Source organism: Eleginops maclovinus, chromosome 9, assembly GCF_036324505.1.
Source record: "Eleginops maclovinus isolate JMC-PN-2008 ecotype Puerto Natales chromosome 9, JC_Emac_rtc_rv5, whole genome shotgun sequence".
NCBI classification, from domain to species: domain Eukaryota; kingdom Metazoa; phylum Chordata; class Actinopteri; order Perciformes; family Eleginopidae; genus Eleginops; species Eleginops maclovinus.
Genome location: NC_086357.1, coordinates 26,791,262 through 26,817,480, shown reverse-complemented (window position 1 = coordinate 26,817,480; position 26,219 = coordinate 26,791,262). Strand labels below are relative to the sequence as shown.

General features: G+C 41.9%; 1 protein-coding gene across 5 annotated transcripts in view; it reads left to right on the top strand.

Annotated features, from left to right (window-relative positions):
• The window catches only part of si:zfos-588f8.1, a 79,216-nt gene that overhangs the window by 1,528 nt on the left and 51,469 nt on the right, over nt 1-26,219 (top strand). For all 5 annotated transcript variants that reach the window (XM_063890815.1, XM_063890813.1, XM_063890816.1 and 2 more), the window contains exons 2-3: nt 24,176-24,396; nt 25,591-25,810. In XM_063890815.1, the coding sequence (XP_063746885.1) occupies nt 24,239-24,396; nt 25,591-25,810 (378 nt within the window). In that variant the 5' untranslated portion in view covers nt 24,176-24,238. The remainder of the gene's footprint in view (nt 1-24,175; nt 24,397-25,590; nt 25,811-26,219) is intronic.

Sequence of the window (26,219 nt, the reverse complement as noted above, 5' to 3'; positions counted from 1 at the left end):
CTCCACATTTTAGACTTTAGGCCTTAAATCGAATCCTAACCAGAATTTTCTAGAAAGAGGGCAAGCACCGTTTACCCAAATTACCAGTGTATTATTACTGTTATTATCGGCCCTCAATGGTAGTGGTGGTGCACAGTTTATGTCAACAGAAGAGCACAGCCATGGTTTCCAGTGAGGTATTGTAATACAGCAACAGACCAGTTCAGACTTCAGTTCGAAATTAGAGGTTTTTCTTTTGTAGAAATTGAATTCATTGAATATTTCCCCTTTTTTTGTGGCATTTAAAGGCATTTACATACATTACATACACATCACACACTTTCTTTGGCCTCCTTGTTTGTGTTTTCTGAACCTTGAATATGGAGGTTTATTCTGCCACTTGTGCCTGATTTTGTTTTTGACACTGTATGGAAAAGGTAATGCCTGTTCCTTTTTTACTAATATGATGTTACATGACATACAGTAGGTTGGAGTCTGTTTTTCCCAGAACAGTCGACTTTCTAAACATATTTGACTGTCTGTCTAGCTGAGTAATATCAGCAGTCACTGTCTCTTCTTGCTTTCACTGTCAGTACACTACCCACTCATAAAAATACCACCCACACATGTTTGTCTGTGATCATGTGAAACTTCTGTCACCAAATTAATTCAAAGAGGTCTTCACTCAAGAGGATGTCTGAGATCCAAATCACAAACTGAATTGAAGGATATATTTCCAGTGTTTTGGACATGGCAAATCTGTTCAGAACCACGTTTCTACTTATCAAAGTGCAGTGATTTCTTTGGTAACTTTATCCCATACAGTATGACATTAGCCAAACCTGAACCAAGTCTTCCACGCAGGCTGCAGGACCGGGCTCTCTCGCTACATGACTAATGTCTGGGTGGTGGAAAAAAGTAATCATACGTAGGAACATTAAAATTAGGCGGGTTTGCACTTCACTTCGGAGTTCCTCTCCCTCCTCGTTTCCCTTTTTCCATTTCTCTGATTCACTTTGGTCTGTGTTGTGCACATATAAAGTGGAACAAGTAGCAAGTATTTGTAATTGATATCATTACGTGTTTTATAAGCCACATGTTTTGACTCAGAATGACTTAAATCACGTAAGACTAAAGAGTGGAAACCTTTAAAAATGACGGGTGTGGGAGGTGTAATGTGACCCTGCAAAACATGAGGTGGTTGTTACGATCCTTTCCTATTTAATTAGATTTTTAAATTAGTTTAAGTGTATTTCTCTGAGCAAGTGACAGTGTTGTAAAGTCTATTTAGTCACATATTGAAGTTGTATTTCTCTGCTGTAGTCCACGGAACACACGTCATTTCTTTACCACAAATGAGTACATAATTATACCAAATAATAACCATAACAAAACAGACGGCCAGCACTTTTCCTCAGATGTTATGCATGCCACACTTCCTCATTGAACTACAAAGCGTGTGTGTAGAATATAAATGCAAGTGACATCTCATTAAAGAGACATCTCATTAAAACAGACGAGCGCAGTCAGACCGCCTCTTCGAACTGAGGCTTCACGAGTGACATTGAAGAAAATTATGATTGACCTTGGCATGGTATTATATATTTAAGAGATGTAATAGTAGCTACATGATATACGCATTAAATATTAACCTTACTAGAGTTCTTCTGCTGAAACACTGCATCTCAGCTGTGATGGTTGGAGTGAAACAGGAGGGCTGTGTGTGCGTGCGTGCGTGCGCAGCATCTGTAATCCTGCTGGTGTGTACGACCTGCTAACGACTCTTTGGATCGAGCATCAGCACATCCAATACAGTCAAGATCCCCATGTGTCACATCCAAAATCTAATTTCCGGCCCCGGCCGTGGCGCGACTAGCTGGGGCACATGCACCGTACGCTGGCTACACCGGGTTCGATTCCCGACCTGTGGTCCTTTCCGGATCCCACCCCGACTCTCTCTCCCACTCTCCACTGTCCTATCCGATTAAAGGCAAACAGCCCCCCAAAAATACAGTCGGACCTCAGATGCGTCCTGTCTCACAGGTTTAATTAAAGACATTATTTAGAAATGTGAAAGGGAACAGATGTTACTGAATAAGGATATTATTCAGGTACGATATAGGGCGGCACAGTATTGGATAAAAGCTCATACGGTCGATGGGACTGATGTTTTGTTTTCAGCCATAGGTTATTTATTGCAATATTAAAGAATGTTGAATTTGACAACAATGACAAACATATTGGATTTTTCCATAGAAGGGACCTTCTGTTGCATTGTTTTGAACGACTAAATCTGCAGTTTTGGTCGTTTTTCTCATGTTCATTTCGAGATTGAGTGAGGAGTTAATCAATAATCACTGTGATTGGTTGCTGGCTATGCATGCAGAGCTTGCATTTGACTCATTAGCAACACACTCTGTATTTTAGAACCCTTACACTGTAGTAAATAATGTCAAAACGCATCCTTTTTAGTCATGAAAATGAGGAATCCTGCAAATGTTTACCGTCTGTATCACGGAGACCAATTTGTAGATTAACGCCTACATTTTTATCTTCCTTGCTTCCAATTGAAGGCCTTGAGTATTGTGCGTATCGTTAAGTCGATGCTAAAACAATATATAACGCAGCCCTGACACGTAATGCTGTCTAAACAAGTACAAATGGTTTGTTAGCTGTAGCTGAAATATTAACTTCCACTTAATTATTCACTTAAAAACACACATCTCACTATCCTCCAAAGGTTGTAAACAAAACCCCCCACTAACGATGTTGCCATGCAGCCACGTTTATCCCACATCCTCCTCAAAGTACTTAGAAACACTTAGGCCGTCCCCAGAAAGGCTCTCTGCCATCTCTGAAAGAAAAGGACCATATGGCCCCCTGCTAATGGCTGGTACTCTGCACCCCCCCCCCCACACACACACATACTTCAGAGCTGACAGTGGTGAAGGAAGAGTAGGGGGTTGGGGGAAGGAAGGACCAATTACATCTCCAGCTCAGCCCTGAGATGTGATTGGTCCTCGCGTCCTGGCGGATGCAACTGTGTGAAACAGCGGATGAAAAGATAATTGCTTCAATCAGAGCCGATATTTCTCAGAGGACACGCTCAAGGGTTGGCCCAGACTCGTCTTATTTTCAGCCTCTAAATCTAACCAAGTGTTATTAAATATTAAATCCCAAACGGATGGCACCACGAATCAGTTTTTATCCTGGCAAAGGTTCTGTGTTGTAGCAGAGCGGTTGGTTTTATGTGTCGTGCCAGTGTCCTGCGTATGTGTGTGTCTCCTAATATTTCTAGTAGCTGGTGTGGATCATAACTTGAACCACATTAGAGGAACTGTCGTTTCCCGATACAAGGCCTCTCAAACTTCAGCTGCTGCGACACCACGACTGCAGCCAGCGAGATAAGCTGCATTGAGAAGGCAGCTATAATCAAGTGAGAATGAGGTTATTGAAGCGTGTGTTGGCTTTTATTTGAATACACTGACGTCTTAGGTTTCTTGGGGTTAGCGACATATGACAGTTTTATTTTTGGCTGATGATTTAAGAGGGCGTTCTTTGCATTGCAGAAAGTAGAAACTGCATTTGATTTCTCAACACCTCTGACTTCTAGGAAACACAACTTTTATTTCTCACGACTGTTTGATGAAGCGGGATAGGTGTGGGAAATACAGTTGGGTGCATATGTGTTGGGCTACAACCAACCAGTTTGACTTGTTGTTCAATCTGTTGATCAATTAAACGATGGTGTCGTTCCTTCCTTTGCCTTCTCTCAGGGCACTCAGTCCCTTCAGTCAGATCTGTTTTCCTCACATTGGGATGACTTGCTTGGCGGTGGTGTGTTGGTATTGTGCGATATTTTTTCTTTCTTTGTGTAACCTTGTGTAAATTTAACGGTAACTCACGGTTGATAAAAAGGTTGTCCATGTCTGTCTCTTTAAAGTCTGGCGCTGTGGGAATTGTAGTCCTTTTATACGGTCCTGAATACAGACATCAGGATTAGAGTTTTTTATGAAACTAAATACTGGATAGTGGTTCGGCCTCTAAAACCACAGAAAACTGTGACGGTTCTTCCCAACAATGAAGTCCTTAAGTGTCTTGTTTTATTCACATCTTGAAAATATGAATTTGAATGGATAGATTTTTATAGAGAGCAGAAAATATTCAAATTTAAGAAGCTGGAATCGGAGAATTTAAGACTTTACGCAAACTTATACATCGATTATCAACATGGGTGGCGATTGATTTACAGTTGGCAGCTTGTGAAACATTTCCTTCTGCTTTGGCTGTATGTATTATCTGCATACCGCAAGCCTACTGACTTTCTCCTCTGTGAATTGATAATGAAACCCCAATACACAGCCGTGGACAAAATGAAGAGACCACTTCAGAATGATCAGGTTCTCTTGTTTTTTATAAGTTTGTCTTTTGAGTTAAATGTTTAAACTATCTCTGTGTTGGAATTCAACACACACTGGAAAGGCTGCCATACATGTAGAGATGAAGATTTAAGAAACAATTGGAGTGGTCTCTTAATTTTTTCCACGGCTGTATGTGTGCAATACACCTTACTGTGTTTCCTCTTTCTGGATAGTTCTCAGCAGACATGCAGAATGTGTCTACTGTTGTGTAAGGCTGCTATCAAAGTTCAGAGCTAGTCTACTGTGTTCCTCTTTTAACTTTTGCTGCAGAGTCAGGACAGAGGTCCCTGACGGAGGAACAGGCATAGCTCAGGTGTTGCAGCAGCTTTCTAATGACTCCCTGAGCAGCGTGCACGTTCTCTGTGCAGCTGCTGGTGATGTAGGTTACTTGTGCGCTGACGCAGACACCTGCAGCCCTGCAGAGCACCGGAGGGAGGGAAATGAGTTTCAATAAGAACGCTGCTGCGGGAGGTAAAGGCTGACTGCTGACAGGGAGACATGTAAAGGCTTGTGTTACCACATGTGTGCTCACCAAGAACATGTCAGTGTTACTGATGCCCAGGAACATCAGGATGGGCTGGGTAATGTGTCAGTCTTTATTTTGTTAACGTATAGGCTGTTTCAGTGGAGCTGAAAGAGCGCTATCTCCATATCTCCTCATAACAGATGTTGACAGCGGATATGAATAGGCTGTGATAGCTGTACATGGGCTGTTTCAGTACAGGGTATATCTAATTTTACATCTTGTAAGTGCATGTACTATACAGTAATTGTTCTGTTAATTCAAATGCTACACTGCTTTAAATAACCATACTGTACCTCATCATATGTGATTATTTGGAATTGGCAAGATAACTCCAGATAGCGTCCACAGTAGACATGGTGCTGCATGGTGTACACCGTCATATCGCCCAAGCTGACCTGTTCAGTAAAGCTAGCTGTTGAGGTGTACACAGACTCGGAGGACTGAAGAAGGAGGTCAGAAAGGAGAAATGGGACACCGGTATTTGTGAGCTTTTGTGTACATACAGTGTGTGTGCGCCTAGTCCAACACTGGGACAGGAATGCTCCAGGGTCCGCCTTTCTGAGGCCGAACACCAGGAGGAAAAAAATAGCCCTGCGTCTTCAGGAAGCTGCAGTGACCTGTATTTGGTAGAGACTGGACCAGATTGAGAGGCAAAGAAAAGGAAGTAGTGGGAAGTAGGGGTCCAATATCATTTATGCAAGGTAAAGCATCGATTCAATACATATCATCATGTTTAGGATCTGCTTCAAGTGCTTAAACATGGTAAATGTGGCACTGTAGTAAGCTTTATACTGTTATTTATTAGAATCAATAGATTGTTATTCATTTAAATGGCTGAAAAAGCATTAGTGATTAAGTAAAGGGGCATATGATTGATGGCAGGACGCTGAATTGAATCAAATTGAAATGGTTGCCGGGCAGACTTTCAACCAACATGGTATTGTGATCAAACTTGGGATTTACACCCGCAGTGAATACACAGGGAGACTTACAGCAGAGAGGGAGAGTGATGCTGTTTTAAAATCCACCAACTCCTTGGTAACTTGGCTTTTTCCATGTGGCAGGCTGGAGTTTATGGGCTTTATAAATAGACTCGGCAGTAATGATAGGGTATAAGTGAGGAAAAATGCAGAGCGACTGTTTAGGGATGGCCTACTTACTCTGCGTCTGTTTGGTGCGTCCCTTAGTCTCCACTCTGCAATCATCGCAGGATTCAAGTCGAGGTGATTGGCGTCAAAGCTTGATTTGGATGATTGTGATTATGCCAAATCTGCCTGTTGAAATTCTGATTACAGGCACCGTCATAAGCCAAAAGTTGAACCGAAATATACAACTCTGCAGGGATTTTCCACAGAGATGTGTCAACGTCAGGGAGCAGATTCAAACCACTCATGCAGCTTAAACACAAGGACTTTATATGGTATTTAAATTCAAATATACATGTAAAAGTCCTCTGTGTAGTTGTGTTTACATGACACGCTTTCATTACATTCAATTGAGGGATTGTAAAGGAACAGATGCAAACCGTAAACCCGCTTTACTAGCTCTCCATGCTGCCTCACAGCACTGATTTCCAGGATTACAGCTTTTTTACTGAATTATTTAGCCGGTTATGTTGGGGGTATTTATACTTCTCTGAGAGGAAACAGTATGAGTTACTGCTTTCCGTTAGCCCTTTCTCTCCTGTGGTTGGAGATCTGTCTCAGAGAGAGACTGCAACTTTTCAGACAAAAACCACCAGAGCATCGGCCGGCAAACAGAAAACATTTCAGAAGCACACGGACAGAGTCAAACTGTCGACAATGGTTTTCAATATGCTTTGCATCACTCCACAGTTTGATTCTCTTGGAAGTGTTCCATGCATGAATATCACCGCTGATCAAGAACACATGCTACCTTTTTCTAAAGAATGTCCAATCAGATCTTTTTTTTGCAAGTAAACATGAGGGCATATTGTGTTGCTGTAGCACAGAACAATTCCCAGACTGCGTCAACCAGAAAATACAACTTTCAGGACCGAGTCTTTGCAGACACATAGAAAAGACATTTGGTACAATGATAGGAACCGCAGTTAGAAATGTCCCAACAGTTCAAAGCTGCTAGTGATCAGCTTAGTCTCTACTGCAGTACATCCACTGACCAGCCATTTAAAGCACCTCCATAACTAGAACAGAGCAGAGAGTCTGTGGCAAATAAATAATAATACTAAAACAATACAAAGACAACAAATAAATACATAATAAAGAGGGGAGGGGGGGGGGGAGTGTCCATTAATTAGCAGTAGAAGGATAAGGGTTGCCACTTAGAGGTTTATTACATTTTCTCCAGTTGTAGAAAAGACCCTGAGCCACTGAGGAGCTTTTTTTGGATTTCCAGTGAAGAAGAAGAAGTCGTCTTGCCCAAATAATGACTTATGTAATTTACAGGACCGACTCTGAACACACCGACAGAATTAGCTGAATCGAGAGGCCGTTAAATCCATTATGGCTGAACAATATAGATATGTAATACGACTTGTGATTCCTGGCGAGATATCGTCTTTGATTTATGATTACGCAGTTTTACAAAAAGTGTTTCCCTGGTTTTAATCTTTACAGTCAAGTGTAATTCTGGAATTGACCAGCTCTCTGTTCTGTTATTCGCCTTTAACCACATAATTGGTGATTATCAATCAAAAAGGTTGCTGCAATATCGATTTTGAGTTATTTGATTCTTTTCCATCTCATCCAACACTAGCATCCACACAGACGATACTTACTGAACCTTATCTGATGTGCGCTCGAGCTTCTTTAATGATCGCCCCAATCAGTACCTCTCATCACCTTTAATCCCAGCCGTCTCTGTGGATTTAATTAAGTAAACCCATTAATCTTTTGGTTCTGGCACACAGGCCAAACAACACAGCAAGATGGCATTTTCCATTCTGACATCAGCCAACTACTCTGAGGTGATCTGTTCTTGCCTCCAGTTTTTCCTCCACTTCGCCTCCGGCTAACGGTGACATAATCATGACGTCGAGACAGAACAAGCTGACATGTTGAAGCCTTTCTGCCCCTCGGCTGCACTGCTCTCCCCCGGGAAGGGCTGTGTTGTGGATCCAGAGTGATGGACCTCTTGATGGCTGTGGTGAGAGCTGCAGCCTCCCCCTCCATCCTCTCTGCGGTCATTGATCCTGTCCCTCGGCTCTGGATTATGGGCAGAGAGAGGCACACCCTGAGGCTCTAATTTACTGTTGCTCTGCACGAGGGTCCATCTGTCAAAACTCCATCATTAGGCAGCGCCGGGGCAGAGGCAGTGTCTTGAGTTTGTCATGAATATTAACTCAAAGACACCTGTGAGTTATTCCTGTAGTGTGAGGAAACCAACCAGCTAAGAAACTAGCAATATACCAAGAAAGTCCTCAGAAACCAGCCGTTACAGCTTTCATCTGGCAGTGTTTGGGTTGAATTGGACTTATTTTCTCATTTAAAACCTGGCCTTCAACCAGCACCTGAAATAACCGTCATCTACCTAATCTTACCTGCGTTATGTTTCACTTGAAACCACAGAAAACACCCGCCATGCGTTACAGTTGCGCATGTTCTGCAGAACAACAACTTTTTCCTGCATGAGGCAGATCAAATACACACAATGCATGATGGTTATCCTGCGTAATCCTGCTGACAGACCAAAGAAGAAAATACGTTCCTTGGTGGAGGAAATACATTTCATTCACAAAACAAAGCCTGGTTTCTCCTCCACTTTCCTCCATGTTGCATTGATTACAGTTGGATCGCATGAACACAACGTGGAAATAATTAAATGTAGGTAATTATGTGACAAAGCTTGATGTTCTTTGGCAAATAGCACGGAAAATAATGAATGTGAACTCGTTTTTTTATTTCAAGTTCAAGCATCTGAATTAAAGGCACGTATTTTTAGGACATTTTTAGCCCTTTCTGTTCAGCTTTAGGACTGGACCCAGCCATGTCTTAGCTCTGGATGCCTGAGGAGCCGTGGAGAGTGACAAGGGAAGTGAAAAGGCAAAGCCCAGCAGACAAGGGAGGCACAGATGGGGGGAAGGGGGGAGAAAGATGGAAAGAAAGAGACAAGCTGAGGCTGGAGGGAGCGGGAACAGTAGACCTTGGCTGTGCGCTCCACATTGGCCGGTCTCCTCTCTCTTCTGTTTGCTTTTGCTCTATTTTTACTCTGCAGTCTGACTGTGGTCCCTGCTGAATAAGTCCATATGCAAGTTACATTTCATCTGACAGGAATCCTTCACAAAGGGCGGCCCACGTGGGAGTGTAAGGAGAGGGATGTGATCCGTGCAGAATAGAAGAAAGGGACAGATCTTTGGAAAATAGCTTGACTGGTGTTTTTTGGACGTCTCACAGCATCAGTTTTGTTGCTGTCCAGTCCCCAGAACAGATGGTTACCCTGGGTCTAGATGTTAGAAGTACATTATCCTGCCCTAAGATGCTTACCATCCTCACTACCTTAGTGTTTGAAGATTGATTCACCAGATGACTCTTCCACATGTAATCAGATTTATATTACAGTGTCTGAGATTATGCTTTTTTACCGCCTCTTCATAACACATCATTCATTATAAGCTCTTTTCGCTAGCCCTCCCGTTGCTTTCTGCCCCACTTTTAAGTTCCAACTGAAGTCAAGGCATGAATCAAATATGTAGCATGAGTAATATTACTGACATACCGGCGCTTCTTCTTCTTTCAGTTGCTAGTTTGGGATTTTGGCACAGCTTAAAGCACTGTTTCTGTGCCTGAATCCACGTATACTTCTGGGCTTAGATGTGATATTTGAGTGCACAAGACCACCCCAATGCTAAGTATGGCAAAAGGCAGTGTGCTATGATAAACCAGATGGTGCATTCAGGGTCAAAAAGCTGAGTTTGGAACACTGGACGTTTCTCAAAATCAACAATCGCCATCTTGGCTACTAAACAGACGTTGTGCGGACAGCCATGATCGTGATTATTGACTAAATATAACAGTATGCTGATGTCTAAAGGAGGCCTCCGTTACTTTTATCGGGTTAATGGACTGTGTTTAATGACATGCTAGCTAGAATGATACCGTTACTAGTTAACTATCTAACCGTAACTTGTCTGTGTATAATCTTTATAGTGTGTATTTTTATTTGATATCCTTGTGTGTACTGTTTCTTCTCTTTTCAATCTATTGCTGTATAAACGCTTGAATTTCCCCACAGGGATTCATAAAGGTATCTTATCGGAAGTGGGTAGCTAACAGCTGCGATCAGAATCAGAACACCTTTATTGGTCCCACAGAGGGGAAATTTGCATTTGTTGCAGCAACAAAAGAGTCAAAGACAGCTGAATATTAACCAAGAAAGTAAATCTAAAGAAATACAAATTTCACGATTTACAAAATATCATCACTTCTGCTGATGGTACAGAAGCCGTGTGAGATTTGAGACGATGCTACACGTTTAAAATTCACACACTTAACAAGTTTTCACAGTTTCTGACATGCAAGTATCCACATTGAGACACAGCTTAAAACGTGGTGCCACAGCAGAGGAAGCAGAGGCCTTAGTTTGTGTTAGAATTCTCCTTTCTGTGACGTGTGCTTTCAGTCAGACGCTGTTTGGCCTCGCACCCTGCTGTCTGATCTTTTTCCCCCCGTAAGGAATAAAGAAAAGTGTGTGTAACGGGCGGCAGGGCAAAGGGACTTTAAAGTGTGTGTGAACTCGGTGCAGCTCAGGGACTATTCTGGGGCCACAATGGAGTCATGTGTTTAGGAAATGTTTTGAGAGCAGGGTAGCCCACATGAGTGAGCGTGTACAATAATCCTCTCTGTCTGCCGCCTTCCCCTCTCTTCATTTTTTCCTCTTCCTGATTTCTGACTGCAGCTGCCCTTCCAGACATGCTGTGTGTGTGTGTGTGTGTGTGTGTGTGTGTGTGTGTGTGTGTGTGTGTGTGAGTGCATGTGTTTGTGTCATGCTGATTGGGAAGGAAGTGTTTCCGTAACCGTAGAGCGGCCTCCGATCTGAACGCACCTGAATTAGATCAACACGCTGCATTTGTAGTATGTGAAAGCTTTAATTCATGCTGGATGTAAATAACAATCATTTGAATTATGAATTAATCTGGGGATTCTATTTTTGAACAATTGATTAATAAATCCCTCTATAAAATGTTGGGAAATTCTACAAAATGGGCGTTAAAATCCCCTCAAAGCAGAAGAAATGACATTAAATCAGATCACATTACGTGTTTGTCTGACTGGGAATACCAACAAACCACAACATATGTATTTACTCTCATACAACACAAAGAGTACGGGCAAATATTCCCATTTTAGAAAGTGGAAACAGTGAAGTTTGGGCATTTTTGAAAGAGATTTAATTAAAATCGATCAAAATGTTGCATTTCTGGCGAGTTAACATTCAACGCTTGCTCGAATGTTGGTCCCTTTTATTGCTCATATTTCAGATTGTGCTGCTTTGATTGATTGCTGACTGTTATAGAAATCATTACATCATTTCCACCTGGATAAACAATGACCAACAACTCTGCAAGTAGTTTGTACATCTGGAATTTATTTGAAGGGTACATTAGATCTCAGTGGTGTTTATGTTGCCCTGATTATCCGCAATACAAATTAGGACCATGCCTGTCTTAATTCAGTGTCTTATTTGTCGGCCGCCGGTCCGAACTATAGTCTATTTATTAGTCTGACATGGTCGGAGATGACTGGTCCGGAAAACTCTCCGGAATCTCCTGTCAGCACCAACCAGTGTGGAATCCCAGAACAGCCATGGAGTCTCCGCAGGGCCTTCTGGGTCGCATTAAGGCAGGCTCTGGCGTGTCTCATGTGGACGATGCTGCTGCTGCTGCTGCTGCTTTGGGTCTCCAGTTTCAGCTCTTCACGCTGATTGAAAACATATATTTCTGTACACCATCTTGGTTGTGCATCATCTCAACCTTAGCATTAACTCGTGGATGAAAGACCTTTGCTAGTCTGATTCTGTGCAAGGCTCTGGTGGGATGTATTGAAGTACTTTTACTCAAGTATTGTACAATTTTGAGGTACTTTGACTTTATTCCACTTTGAAAGGCAGTCTTGTACTTTTTAATCCCCTAAGTTACTGGTTACTTTGCACGTTATAAGCTAATACAAAAACTTCATCACGTAATATGACATATACTTCCAAAATGGGCCATTAGGCAAAATAAGAAGTGTGCACTGGTGTGTGCTGGGATGTTACTGCAGGATTTGCATGTGTGTTTGCATGTGAGCTCCACTGCTGCAGGGCTCGGCCTCACGTTGTTTGGATCGGTTTGTTGAAAAGCACTTATTTAATAGCTTTCAAACTGTTTTATTGAACTATGCTCACTGGTCCTGCCCTCATGTGTGATGGACTGGCTGACAGAACAGTAAATGGGCTAACCAAAACCACCAGGACTCAGGAGGAGGGGTTTTTTTAATAGTAAGACAAGTTTCCTCAACACTGATTCTCCAATTCCTCCACTCTCGGTGTGGTTTAGCATCTGGATCGAGTTAAAGCAGCAGTGCGGAGGGGGGTGATCAGCAGGGGGTCGGAGAGGCACTGGGTGGAGATCTGTTAAAGACAGTGGTATGACAGGGGAGTGGGGGTGGGGTAAGAAAGCAGTGGAAACCCCAGCAGGCGGGTGGCGAGACACGGGGCAGTGGGGGGGGGGAATCAGTGCAAGGCTGTACCCGGACCCTGCAGGATTACTGACCCCGCTGGGAAAGGAGCATCAGGCGGGAGTCCATAAAGCTGCGGCTGAAGCCTGAAGCTACAGAGGGACCGGCTGACTCGTGGAGACGGCTGATTTGCGGCTGTTTGGAAGTGAAAGTCCGGCGTGTTTACAGCTGGATGAGTGGAGCGTGATTCAGGGTCATCCTCTCCTCGGAGCGATGTCAAACCGACAGCAGCTCGCTTCAGTCTGTCGATACGGGACTCAGGCGCGTGAGATCGGGAGAGGCGGATCAATGCAGTGCACTTAGATGTTGTGATTGATTAGCAACGGTTGCTACGCTGATTTATTCGCACAGACAGCTGGCAAGTTGGAAACCAGGGACATAAAGTCATGAAGGTTTTGTACACAAGCTACCTCTGCACAGCTTTTCATACCAATAATGTACAGATTTGATATTATATTTAGTCATTTCTGTACGTAGTTTTGGGATATATCGAGTTTTCAGGTAAATATTTGTCTGTATTTTTACGTAAAATATAGTTTTTGGTTGTTTTTCTTACTTTTTATCTTCCTTAACTGTGTCAGATGTAAGCTCCATATACATCAGGGGCCACAGACAGAAAAACATACACGTTATACATGAGCAAAATCAATCAAATATAGGCCAATTATTCGTCATACTTGAATTTGCGTCAGGAAATCTCACAGAAAAATGAAGGTTCTATTTCAAGCTTAATATGCAAATGAGTTATTGGGACTTTTTTTTACCAGCTAAGATTTGTTGGTCAACTTTAATTGACTATTTGTTTGAAATGTTGGCTTATTAACACATGAATAATACTGTGTCAAATGTTTTTACATATATATTTAAGAAGTACAATATTAGACAAGCACAGGTTTCAGGTACGTTTTGATAAGGCCCGCAACAGACCGCAGTTTGGACACCCCTGATATACACCAATGCAATTTCCTCGGGTGTGTAAACCTCCTTAACCTGTTTCCGATTCTGATATCAAACAGGTTTTATGTGTCTTAAATAAAACTCACACTCTGCAGATTGCACCAAACAACATCTATGTTTTTTATGCTCCTTTTTCTCGCAGCTCAGTTGTGAAAGAGAGGAGGGTTTTGACCGTGAGCTTGGGCTCCATACTGAATGAAAAGGGTAATATCAACAAGTCAGAGACTGGATCCCTGCTGCTCCTTTATCCCGCTCTTTAGACGGAGGCAGCAGATGCTCCTCAGCTCTGGTTTTATTGTCCATGGCTCGACTTAAAACAGGGAGGGGGAGGAGATGAGCTTTTAGAGGCTCTTTTTTCCTCCCTTTCCTTCACTCTCTCTGCGTCTGTCTCTCTGAGCCCGGTCTGCTGGATAACTTAATTCCCTGATTGAGCTTTAGGTCTCTTTAAACAAAAGGCTGCATCTTTGAATAGGCCACATGACTGCAGGGGGGGGGGGGAATTCATCTGCACTTCCTATAGAGTCTCAGCAGAGAGGCTGATTTACCACCGCTCAGTCTGCAGCACCAGGAGCCTCTCTCTCTGTCTCTCTCTGTTGCTCTCTGTCTGCAGAGGGTGAATCCCTGAGCGAACACACACACACACACACACACACACACACACACACACACACACTCACACTCACACTCACACTCACACTCACACACACACACACACACACACACACACACACACACACACACACACACACACACACACACACACACACACACACACACACAGAGTCTGTACTTCCCTTGCCTCTGCCTCACATTGAGCCCCCCGAGGACAATTCCAGGCTGCTCTGGCTGAGAGCCAGCCCCTCTCATCTCCATGAGGTCACGCAGAGAGAGCTGCGCTGGTGATGGATACCTTTCCCCCCTGGGAGAGGAAGGTCTGAAAGCCAGGCACTCAGAGGAAGTGGACCTGAGGACTTTGCAATGTTTGAAATTCTGTTTGATTACACAAAAATGTTCAAATGTTTAACCTCCACTCCATTATCTCGAGCACATGTAGTCATAACCCACAGAGCTTTGTTTAAATCCTAATCAAGGTCTTTAGATTTTCCAAAGAGATCAGAGTAAGAGCTGCAAATAACAATTGTTCTCTTTGTTGATTAATCTGTCGATGATTTCCTGGATTAAACGATTAGTTGTTTGCTTCATAAAATGTCAGAAAATCGGGATAAATGTCTCAGTTTCTCCCCAAACCAGAGATGACCTCTTTAAATGTGTCCTTGAAAGATATCCACAGTCATTGAAGACTAAAGGAACTGGAAAATAATGACATTGAGCAGACCAATTACTCAAACCAATTAATCAGTTATCAAAAACCTTGTCTGATAATCTTTGTAGCTCTAATTGGAATTTCTTTCACTTTTGCGGAATAATTTGAACAATCCCTGAAGAGGAATAGCTTCAACCTCAGCCTCTGAACTAGCTATGTCCTTCCCTGCCAGTCCAATGTCTCGACTGCGTGATGAAGCAGGCAGACGTGTCTTTTTGTGTCTCCCTGACGCACCAATTGTTGCGCAATGGTCCTAATTACTTGTCTTTAGAATTGCTCCTAACGTGCTCATCTTTCTGAGTCACATGCTCTACAAAACTCATCAGCACATCAGAGGGATGAGACCTCCTGAACAAAGGTGAAGAAATTCCTGTATGTGGCTTGTTTTCAACTAATACAAAATGCTCTTGATGTTTAAATATCTCTTATAAGGAATCTAAATACCGTCTGATGTCATTGAGCCCTGAAGGACCCCTCTTATCCCTCTGCTGTTCTTTAATCACTTTGATTCATTTGTTCAGCGCTAGTGTTTCATTTATCACAAGTCATTACTTCCTGTCTCTGTCTGACAAATCATTTCACATTCACCAAATCACTGAAGGGTTTCTGTGATGTAAATGGATAACCAACCATTATTTCAATGACTCTGAAACCACATACAATAACTGCTTCTCTAAAGCTGGTATACATTTATAGATGCTTACAGCTTTGTATTCAGATTTACAGTTTGAAAATCATCATAGTGATTCACTTCCTAAAAGTCCAACCAACACCCGTCTGGGTCCTCTAATGACGAGTTCATTTAGCCCTGATTTTAAAGCCGAAAAATACAAATATCAGGGCAATGAGTTCTATATTATCCTCCTGCAGAACAGACCATCTTTACAGCCAAACGTCTGGTACAGTTCTGTCCTCTTTGAGCAACTTGAGTCTCTACTTTTTTTGCAAATACCTCCAACATCACTCCATCTCATGTGAGGTTTTGTGCTTCTTTTCCTGAACAACTTCTTGTATGTGTTTTGAGTTTGTTCAGAGACAGACTTCTTGTGAAATGTTGTGTAAAGTATGACTCCCCTGGTGCCGATCCCTTGTGTAATGTGCAAACCACAACCTCTGGATATCCCTTTATTAGACTGAAATGTGTTCCTGCTGTCATTTACAGATCAGTCACTTTAGATCGCCACACATTCGGGGAGTCTCCGCATTACCAGCTGACAGCATTCCTTTCTGATCACCTCCAATGGGAGTGTGAGGTGTGAGAAACAGAGAGAGAAATGCGTATATAGTATTCCAGTTGAAGCTCATTGACCCTTTGTGTGTCACTGGGTCACTCACATCCTGCCACATCACACAGTCAGCTGCTGGTGTCTCAGCACTGACTGGCCTCTCTGTGTATACACTGTGTGAGAGTGCTGGGAGGTCCACGAGGAAGATAGTTTAGCGTCTGTGGCACACTGAACTTTGGAGGCTTTCACACAACTCTAAGTGAGAGCATAAACACTACAACTGGCCATATAAAGGCAAAATATTTCTGTTCTGTGCGCTAATTGGCACTCTAAACTTACTATAACTACGCCTCCTCCTATTCCTCCTCCTCCTCCTCCTCCTCCTCCTCCATTGGAGTAAGACCTGTTTCACTCCTGCCTGTGATTGTCAAAAAGAAAATCCTGCTCTGACTGCCAGCTCCACCTTGCCCTCGGCTATAATGACGCTTCAAAAAAGAAGGTTTTTTCTCCAAGCTACATATTTCTTTTCCAGTTTGGCAGGAGCCATTCTTCCTGTGCACATGCATGAAGAGACTTTTATTCGTGGTGGGCCTTTTCCTGAATCTGTGCCGGTCAGAATGGCGTCATGTACAGTAAAATGGCCCGTAACCTTCAGTGTGTACAGCACGGCTCAGTGGGTATTGACCCCCACATGACATCTGTGTAGTGGTTCCCCTGTGACAGAGGATCCAGACATGATCATGTGTGGTCTAATACTAAAAATACAGAGAGAAATACACATATCAATAAGTCGTTTTACTTTCAACGCTGTTAAATTGATTGCACCCATTGATGCTTCAGTAAGGTTATTTTGGAAAATGTGTTCATTTGTTTATAGGCCGGTTTTTATAGATTTCCTCACAGACAGGCGAATAAAGAAAGAACAGCAGACAACAAGCATGGGAAAAATAGTTAAATATGAAAGACATTAACTGACATGAAAGCACTTACATGGAAGTGGATACAGTTTTATTAATTAACGTAGATAAAGGTAATGATGATAATAATAAATCAATGAAATAAATAAAAAATATTGAAAATAAATAAAAGCAAAACCTCAAAAAATCCAAATAAATCAAAAATAATAAATAAATAAACTGATTTGAAAGCATTTAAATGAAAGTGGGTACAGTTTGACTTATTAACACACGTAATGGTAATTATAAAGAATAAATAAAAGCATAAAAAATAATGAATAAAATGCACTTAAGATTCCAGGTGAATTTAAAGGGTCAGTCTTTATTATCCTACTTCTAAATGTAGTGGAGTTAGTTTATTGATAGCCTGTTCTCCTGTACTGGATAATGAGGAGTTAAGGTGGGGTGGGGTTAGTGAGTCCAATAGGGATGAGTGGTACCGCCGTTAATAAAAAGGTCTGCTTTAAGGAGCTTGTTGTTTGTTAATGCCGCCCCCCCCCACCTCTCCACCCTGAGTGGTCGCTCTGTCCCCTCAGCCCTCAGTAAGCAGCTGAAGTGCCAGGCTAAGCCAACGCAAAGCAGACAGCCCGGGGTCTTATCTGAGGAATTCTGCGTATCCTTGCAGAGCGTCTCCTCGGCAGGGAGGAAGGGGAATTATCTCAAAGCCTCCGTCTCCTTTGATTGTCTCCTGGGACCCCTCTCTTTTTTCTGTGTCACTTTTAGAGGTTTACTTTCCTCTCTGTGTGTCATTCCGCCTTCCTCTCGTTTCCTTTGTTCAGTCAGTTTTTCTCCCTGCCCTCGAAAGAACACACAGCCACACACACACACACACTGTACTTTATAGATGTTCTTTGGAGAGCAGCTCAGGAGTTAAAGTCACAGATGTAAACCAGACAGGGCTCATGATCAGGGATAATAATGAAACTCTCTTTTGTGGTCAGTGCAGTTTTGCATGCCTAGGCATTTCACAGGCGTGCATGTCTTTGGGACTGTGGTCAGCCGGCTGGCACAGACACAAGCTCATGACTCTCGAGCTGCTCCGTTTTTCCTCCATTTCTGCTAAATGATTCCAGAGAGGGATTTGTGAAGATGTCTTTGTTGTTGCTGTTTTCTATAAGAGCCGTTTGATATCTTTGTCTCTTTGTATGTCTTTCAACAACACGGTATTCTTTTTTCATGTCGAGGATACGCAGATGGATAATCCTTACAGCATCACAAACACAAGAGGAAAACAGTATTTTAGAACACAGCGTCTGACGCAAACACCCGTTAATCCCGACTGAGCTTAGCTTTTCCATTCTTGCGAGTAAAGAGGCTATCTGCAAGTATTTATGAATACAAAAAACGTACAAGACACATGACCATACTACTGGCTAATGCTGAACCATCACTGTACGAGTCTGACATCTGAAAGCAAATCTTTCCCAGATAAAGACTTCTTCAGTGGTTTTTCGGCCTACATTTACTAATCAGTACATTACAATAATATTGTTTCACATTTAGCTCTGCTTTATTTAAGATATTATTCAACATAATACTTTTATTATCTCAATGAAATATTCCGTAACTAATGGATCTGTGACAAAAACGCAATTCATTATTTCAGCCGGTAAAAAAAAAAATGCTCTTGTCCTCTGCATTAAACCCATCCTAGTACTAGGAGCAGTGGGCAGCTATTGTGCAGCGCCCGGGGAGCAATGGGGAGGGGGGATTGGAGGTGTCCGATGCCTTGCTCAAGGGCACCACAGCAGGGCCTAGGAGGTGGGACCTGGGACCTCTCCAAGTAGCAGTCCACTTTCCATATTTTCAAGTCTGTTCGGGGACTTGAACCGGCGACCCTACGATTCCCAGGCCAAGCCCCTACTTACTGAGCCACTGCTGGACGTGATGGAGTGATGGATAATGGCTGTGATTGGTCAACCGCTTAGAGAGGTCCCGCCCCTTAGCCTATCACAGACAATGTGTTGGAGCGCTAGCCAATAGGAGCGAGAGTGTTGCATAGTGATGTCACTGAAGTAAAGGAAGCCTGACGCGTCCCACAGAGGGGGAATAGTGCATCCTGCATTTGACCCGTCCTAGTGTTGGGAGCAGTGGGCTGCCATATGTACGGCGCCGGAGAAGGAGTCCAATGCAGGCGTTTCAAGGTGGGGGATTTTAGCCTTTGCAGACCATTTACATGCACACAAACCTATACAACACACTACAGGAAAGGGAAAACCCCAAAGAGCATGTAAGGGCCCCTTACATTTCCCCTAAATATAGAAACCGTTGGCTGAGATTGGTTTTGTTATTCTTTCTCTACAAAACATCCGATGGTTTGGCAGTATAGCAAATGATCTTTGCCTCCATTACACAGCCACATTTGTTTGCACATGATTGAAGAATTAGCCAGTCCTCTTAAGAAGCCATTTTAGGATTTAGGAACGCTGTGTGTATCATCCAGCATCACTCCGTTTGGTTTTATCAGTCATTGGAAAGTTCCAGTACAAACAAACATTAACATGTAGGAATGGCGGTTTTGATTTGGTAAGGAGTGCAAAAATCTGTTAGGATCCCCCCCCCCTCCGCCTGCTTTTTCGGGCATATCTCAGACTCTTATTTTTCAGTTTGAGAAAATAAACTGTCTCTGCTCAGATGATAAAAGTGATAAACTGTGGGGCTCGGTGCTGTTAGGACTCGACCCGGGATCATGTTACCAAAGCAGGGCCGTCTGCAGTGATTTAAACCAGGTTCCTGTTTCCCAAGGGGGGGGGGGGACTTACAGTGTGCACAGACCACATTACTGATGCTACATGATCCATCATTAGACCACACTTCCCCCAGCTGCTGTCTCTGTTATTCACACTCCTCTGACTCGCACCTGAAATATCCCGGCACGTCTTCAAAGCCTTTAAACGAATCTGTAATGTCGGCCATCTTTTCTGTAAAGCTGTCGTCATGTCAGTCTGGTGCAGTGACCGCACTGTCAGCCGTTTGGGCGTGGAGCGAAGATAACGTGCAGTTGTACCAAGCATAAGAATGACGGTACGAGGATTTGAAGGCTAATGACAGAGTAGCCCCACATGGCCGTGTACCGGCAGCTGTAAAGTAGACTGTGGTGAGGATGAACCCAACGGTGCTTTTCCCTCTGTGTCATTGGGGAACAGGAGACCCATAATAGTGTTTGATAAGACTCTAAAAGTTGTTGTTTTTCTGTCTTAGAATACACAAAGATAAACAAAGATGAATCAGACTAATGGTGATGCATTGATGACACATCAATTAGTCGTTTTACTACAAAATCGATCGTACTCATTGATGCTTCAGTAAGGCTAATTTGAGAAATCTGTTTTTCTGTTTCACTTCAATTGAAATGTTTCATATCAGTTAAATCTGTTTATTTATTATTAAGATTTATTAAGATTTTTAAATAGTTGTTATGCTTTTATTTATTATAATCATCATTACCTTTACCTCTGTTAGTCAATAAAACTGCATCCACTTTAATTTAAGTGCTTTATGTCTTATATATTTAACATTTATTTTAGTGTAGGTTATTGGCTGTTTTTTACACAGATAGGCGCACCGAAAACAACAACAAACAGCCAATAACCTACACCAAAGATAATTGTTAAATATATAACACATGACCTGAAATGAAAGCACTTAAATTAAAGTGGAAACCGTTTTATTAATTAACAGAGATAAAGGAAATGATGATTCTAATAAATAAATAAAATAACAAATATTTCAAATAAATAAAAGCATAAGAAATATTAAAGACATCTTAATAAATACAAATAATAAATAAACTGATTTAACTGAAATGAAAGCTTTTAAATTAAAGGGGAAACAGTTTTATTAATTAACACACTTAATGATTTTAACCCATGACTTTATGTGAGCTCCTTAACATAACAGCAAACTAGTGGATAAGTATTATTATTTTTTAAGGGTTTGTGTTGTATGCCTTAGGTCTCTAGTGGAGCTCCATTTTTAACATGCACATCTACATTTAGCATGTGTAGCAAGGCAAGGCAAGTTTATTTATAAAGCACCTTTCAACACAAGGCAATTCAAAGATGAAGATTCAACTTTATTGTCATTGCACAGAGTACAAGTACTAGGACAACGAAATGCGGTCTCTGCATTTGACCCAACCTAGTGTTAGGAGCAGTGGGCTGCCATTATGTACGGCGCCCGGGGAGCAGTGTAGGTAACCAGTGTCTTGCTCAGGGACACCACGGTGGCACTTGGTCTTTCGGGGACTTGAACTGGTGACCTTCCAGTTCCCAGGCCAAGCCCCTATGGACTTCGCCACCACCGCCCAAAGTGCTTTACACAAAGTAAAGAGCATTCAGAAATAGTGCAGTAGTGATTAAAAAGCAAAGTAGGAGTAAAATAAACATACAATATGAATAACACAGCTCTAAAATACAAGAATGAAAGCTACAGTGCAGTTTAAGACATGAACCGTTCAATTAAAAGCAGCGACAAAAAGGAAAGTCTCAGCCTGGATTTACAGGTCGTAAGAGCAGACCTGCGGGGTACTGGGAGTTTGTTCCAGATATTTGGAGCAGAATAACTTCTCCATGTTTCGTTCTGACTCTGGGGACAGAAAGCAAACCCGAGAGTTCTGGATGGCTCATAATAGTAGATAGAAGAAGTCCTTGAACATTGGACACCTCTTGCTCTTTGTGCAGGTTCCAGAAAGCCACGTCTTGATGGTGAAGTTCTAGATTTGTGTGTCAAGTTTTATAGAGCTGCAAAGATTATTCGATACATCTCTTAGTTGTGTATGATTCAATTTAACGCCAACTGTTTTGATAATCAATAAATCAGTCTGATTAATCTCTTAGTTTTTAAAAGGAGAAAGGAAAGCATTCTTGTTTAGAGCTTGAAGCTGAAGAGTGCGAGTCAACCAATATGTCTGAGCTGCGGACAAAGTAAGACATTTTATAAACGCCAGCTTGGGCTTTGGATGGATCATCATATTGTTGATACTATATGGACCGATAATAAATCAGTGGAGAAAATAAGCAGATTAATCAACAAGGGAAACAAAACAGAAACAAGACTACTAATAAAAGAGAGAGAAGATTAACTTGAACCTGGAGATACCATTGATCCTGCGGGTGGTTCAGAAGTGTAACTATGTTTTATCTCCACAAAAACGGAAGCGTTTTGAGCGCTGACTGAAAGAAACTGTTACTCAAAAAGTGCTGCAGAGATAGATATCAGAGATATCCGTAGTGAAGAATAAACAAACCTCTTCTTTGTTTTCTGTAAGCGTTCTTCTCATTGCTCTGTGATCTAGAGTTGGAACCTTGCCAGGCTGAGAGGTATCCAAGTTGTTGTAATGAAAAGTTGCTCAACACGTTATCCTGTCACCGAAGCTAACGTCACAGTCCTGTTGCTGTCTGTGGGAGTGAATAACACACACTCATTACACCATTTGTGGTTTGAATTGTCTCTTGTTTTGGTGTCTTGTTTGCAACCATCGAGCGGAAGCATTCAGTCTCTGCACACGCAGCTGACGGTAAACTCTCAGCGGTGAAGTTATTTATGAGTGTAGTGATAACAATGCACAGCAGTGTTTTTAAAATGTGATGCACATGTCTGAACCCTGCAGTCAGACCCGTGTGTTTCATAAAGCAATGAGGATAATCATGTCTTTATTTTGTTGGACAGTAACTTTACATTCACTCCACTGAACCATGAGCCTCCTCCTCAGTTAGATGTCTAAGAATCTAAACATCTTGAAGATTTCTTGTAGTTGTTTTAGGTTTTAGCGTTGCAGTTATCACTTGTCTTATCACCTATCTGAGGAGAGCAACTACAGGGTTTCTCACCTCACAGTTTGTGATTTCTCTCCCACATTTCCACAGTTCGGCGTTGCTTGGTACGTGTTTGGTGTGGTTTCTTTTCTCACCGTACTCTTCAGACTTTAACATCTTGCTATGATGAGCCACGGATTACAAAGGAAGATATTTAGGCAACGTGATGAAACACAGGCCTCACAAAGCCTCTGATTAATAAGCTCTTTATTCTATCAACTTATGTTTGAAACTAGGCTAATATGAGACAGACATCTCTAACAGAGTTAAATTATGTCCAGATCGTCCAATCCAGAGGATGAGCTTCCCATGAGGTCGGAGATTTTGTTTGAAAAGCAACTATTTTGTTTGCATTTTGGAATATTTACTCTGAGCTGCGCTGAGTCATTGTTTAGGCTTTCAGAGAGAGCTTTATGTTGGAAGGCGTTCATTATCTCGCTGTGTTTCCTCTGGCATCACATTAGTGCTGAGTGTTTATTGGAAGACAATAGCTCATTGTTGGCGGTCCCTCCTCTCTTATACAAGTGCTGTTACTACAGAGGGTTTAGCTGTTGCCTCGGGAAGCCTCCCCTGTTCCAATGCCAATATCAAATACAGAACTTATGAATTAGCTCCAGAGTACTTGTGAGGCCTGAGTCCTATCAAGTCTGCTAAACATATGAATAAAAGGTTGTTATAGTTGCAGATTTTCACTTGTATCACGTCTGAAAGACCTCGATAGAGTCTGACCACGACAAGGATATTATAGCTAAATCTATAGAACATTTGAAATGAATAATAATGCTAATAATGAACAGAATCTGCAGCTTTATTCACGTGTAAACCAAATAAGTATTGAAGAGTTTATATTCTAAATAACTGCATTTTGAGTTTTTCTCTGTTGGTCATTGTGTATACCTCACACTGTAATGATTTGCACATTCCTGCACAAAACTAGTCATCACATCATTTTTTAAAAGTATTTATTTCTTATTTTTAAATTTATTTTATTGCATTTTTTATTTTTTCATATTTTTAAATATTTAAATATTTAATACTTTATTTTTGTAATTTTCTTTAATTAAAATCTATATATTTTGTATTGAATTTTTGTATATATATATATATTTCTTGCACCTTGACTTTTGCACGTTTGCTATTATTTATATTGCATTGTGAAAAACAATTGTACGTGAAACCTTAGAGCGACACCCCCAGTGGAAAATGCCTCCCTTGTCCATCTCGATGTATGAAAGCAAAGTGACCGTCCCTGATGATATTGACCCTGTGTCTCCAGGAGCTGCGTGGTGAGAGGGGAGCGCTGGGTGCGGCATGCTGAGGCCACTCCCCCTGGCCCAGGATGAGTGTCAGAGATGGCGCTGCCACCATGGCAACGAACGCAGGTGGAGGAGGGGGGGGAGGCGGGCCAGCTAGCCCCGTCGATCTGGACGACCGCTCGTACCTGCTGCAGATCTACCCTCGACTCGCTGCTCAGACCTCCACCTACTGCAACCTCAGGTGAGAGGTCACTTCACTTCGCCGCTACGCTTTGGCATGGCGACGTTAAGGGTCTCATTTAGTCACTTGTAAGGAACCACAGTCATTCAGATACTTCAGCTCCAGAAATGTAGGGTAGGGTTGGGTAGGGTTCCTTCTTCTGCATTCCACGGCTTCAGCTGGTGTTGAACTCAGACCTTATTTTAGGTTTCTAACCAAAAGCACATCGATAAAAAAGTCCCAAATGTTAATTAAGGTCCGGTTTTGAGACTCCTTACTGCATCACGTAATTGCAGATGTAGCATTGACAGTTTAGGTTAGGCTATAATAAGAGCTTACTGTCACTAAACAGCTTTAACACTGTCCATCCTAGTTTCTTAAAGTCCAAGGTGATGCCTGTCAGTGTGGTTGGTCATTCAAAAACGTGTAGAATGACTTTAATATGAAGTAAAGTAAACATGAAAAACAATACATTTTCAACTTTGTGTATTTTGTGTTTTTTTGGCACATATTAAAAGCAAACCTAAAAGTTATTGTGTAAATATATACTTCTTTCTCTTTGGGTCGTTGTGTATACTTCATACTGTAATGGTTTATGTATGTATTTATATATGTGCATGTAAAGCAGAGTGAACATCTTCTTTTTGCACATCTTGCAAAACCGATCATCACATAATTATTAAGTATTTATTTCTTATTTTTAAACATTTTAATAATATCTTTAAATATTAAATAGAAATGACTTTCATGTAAAATAAACTGAGAAAAGCAGAAAACCTCCGTGTTTTTTAAGACTGAGCTCTGCTTTTTCTGCCTTTTCTGCATGAAAAAACAACTTAAATTTATATCAAAAATAGTTGGGAATGACTTTTCCATCAACCAACCCAACATTTCAGCTGCAGATATAATTTAATTGAAGTACTTAAAGCAGAACTAATTCAATTAAAGCATTTAAAGTCATTAAAGCATAACACCCCCTGTTGTGTTAATGACTGTGCAGTACATATCTGGCTGCTATACTTTTATTTTTGTGTATTTTGCTATTGTGTGATTCTTGTGTGTGTATTTTTTTAAGTACCTGGGTGTAACATTAAGCTGTCTGTGGCTCTTTCTGCTGTAATAATGCAAATGTCCCCTCTGTGGGACGATTCAAGTTATTCTGAGAAGAACTGCTGTACCCAGCACTGATCAAAGATATTACTTCCTGCTCCTCAGGGTGCAGAAGGATGCAACGGCAGCCTCCGTGATCTCGGACGCTGCGGTGGCGCTCGGGCTGGACCCCGGACGCATGTACGTGCTTGCGGAGGTGAAGGAGTGCGGGGGGGAGGAGTGGGTCCTGGAGGCCGGAGACCTGCCCGCTCAGAGGTTCCTGCTGTGGCCCCGCAAAGCCCAGGAGCAGCACCCCCGCAGCCTGGGCTTCTACTTCTTGCTACAGGTAGAGTTTACCCTTCACTCAGGGAGCTCAGATGGCTGACTCTGCAGTCTGCATCCTTCTGCTTTCTCTTCTTCCTCTGTGGTGCAAAAACAAGTAGTGAAACTGGATCACAACCTTATTCACACACTGCAATATCATTTTCATCCCTGTGAATACAATACTATTCTGGATTGTGCTTAAAGGAATGATTCACCAACAAAATCCCCGTTTGTGCATAAATAACCCCCTCTCTGTTACTTTGAACTCCTCACTGATGCCCGAAGAATAAAGAAATAGAGGAAATGTTTTAAGAATTGTAAATGCGGGTCAAGTTTAACAACAGCATAACTATTTCAAATACTCTGTTTCTTACACAACTAACACACACTTACCCAAGTTTTATTTAATCAGCTGTGTGCTCACTACTTCC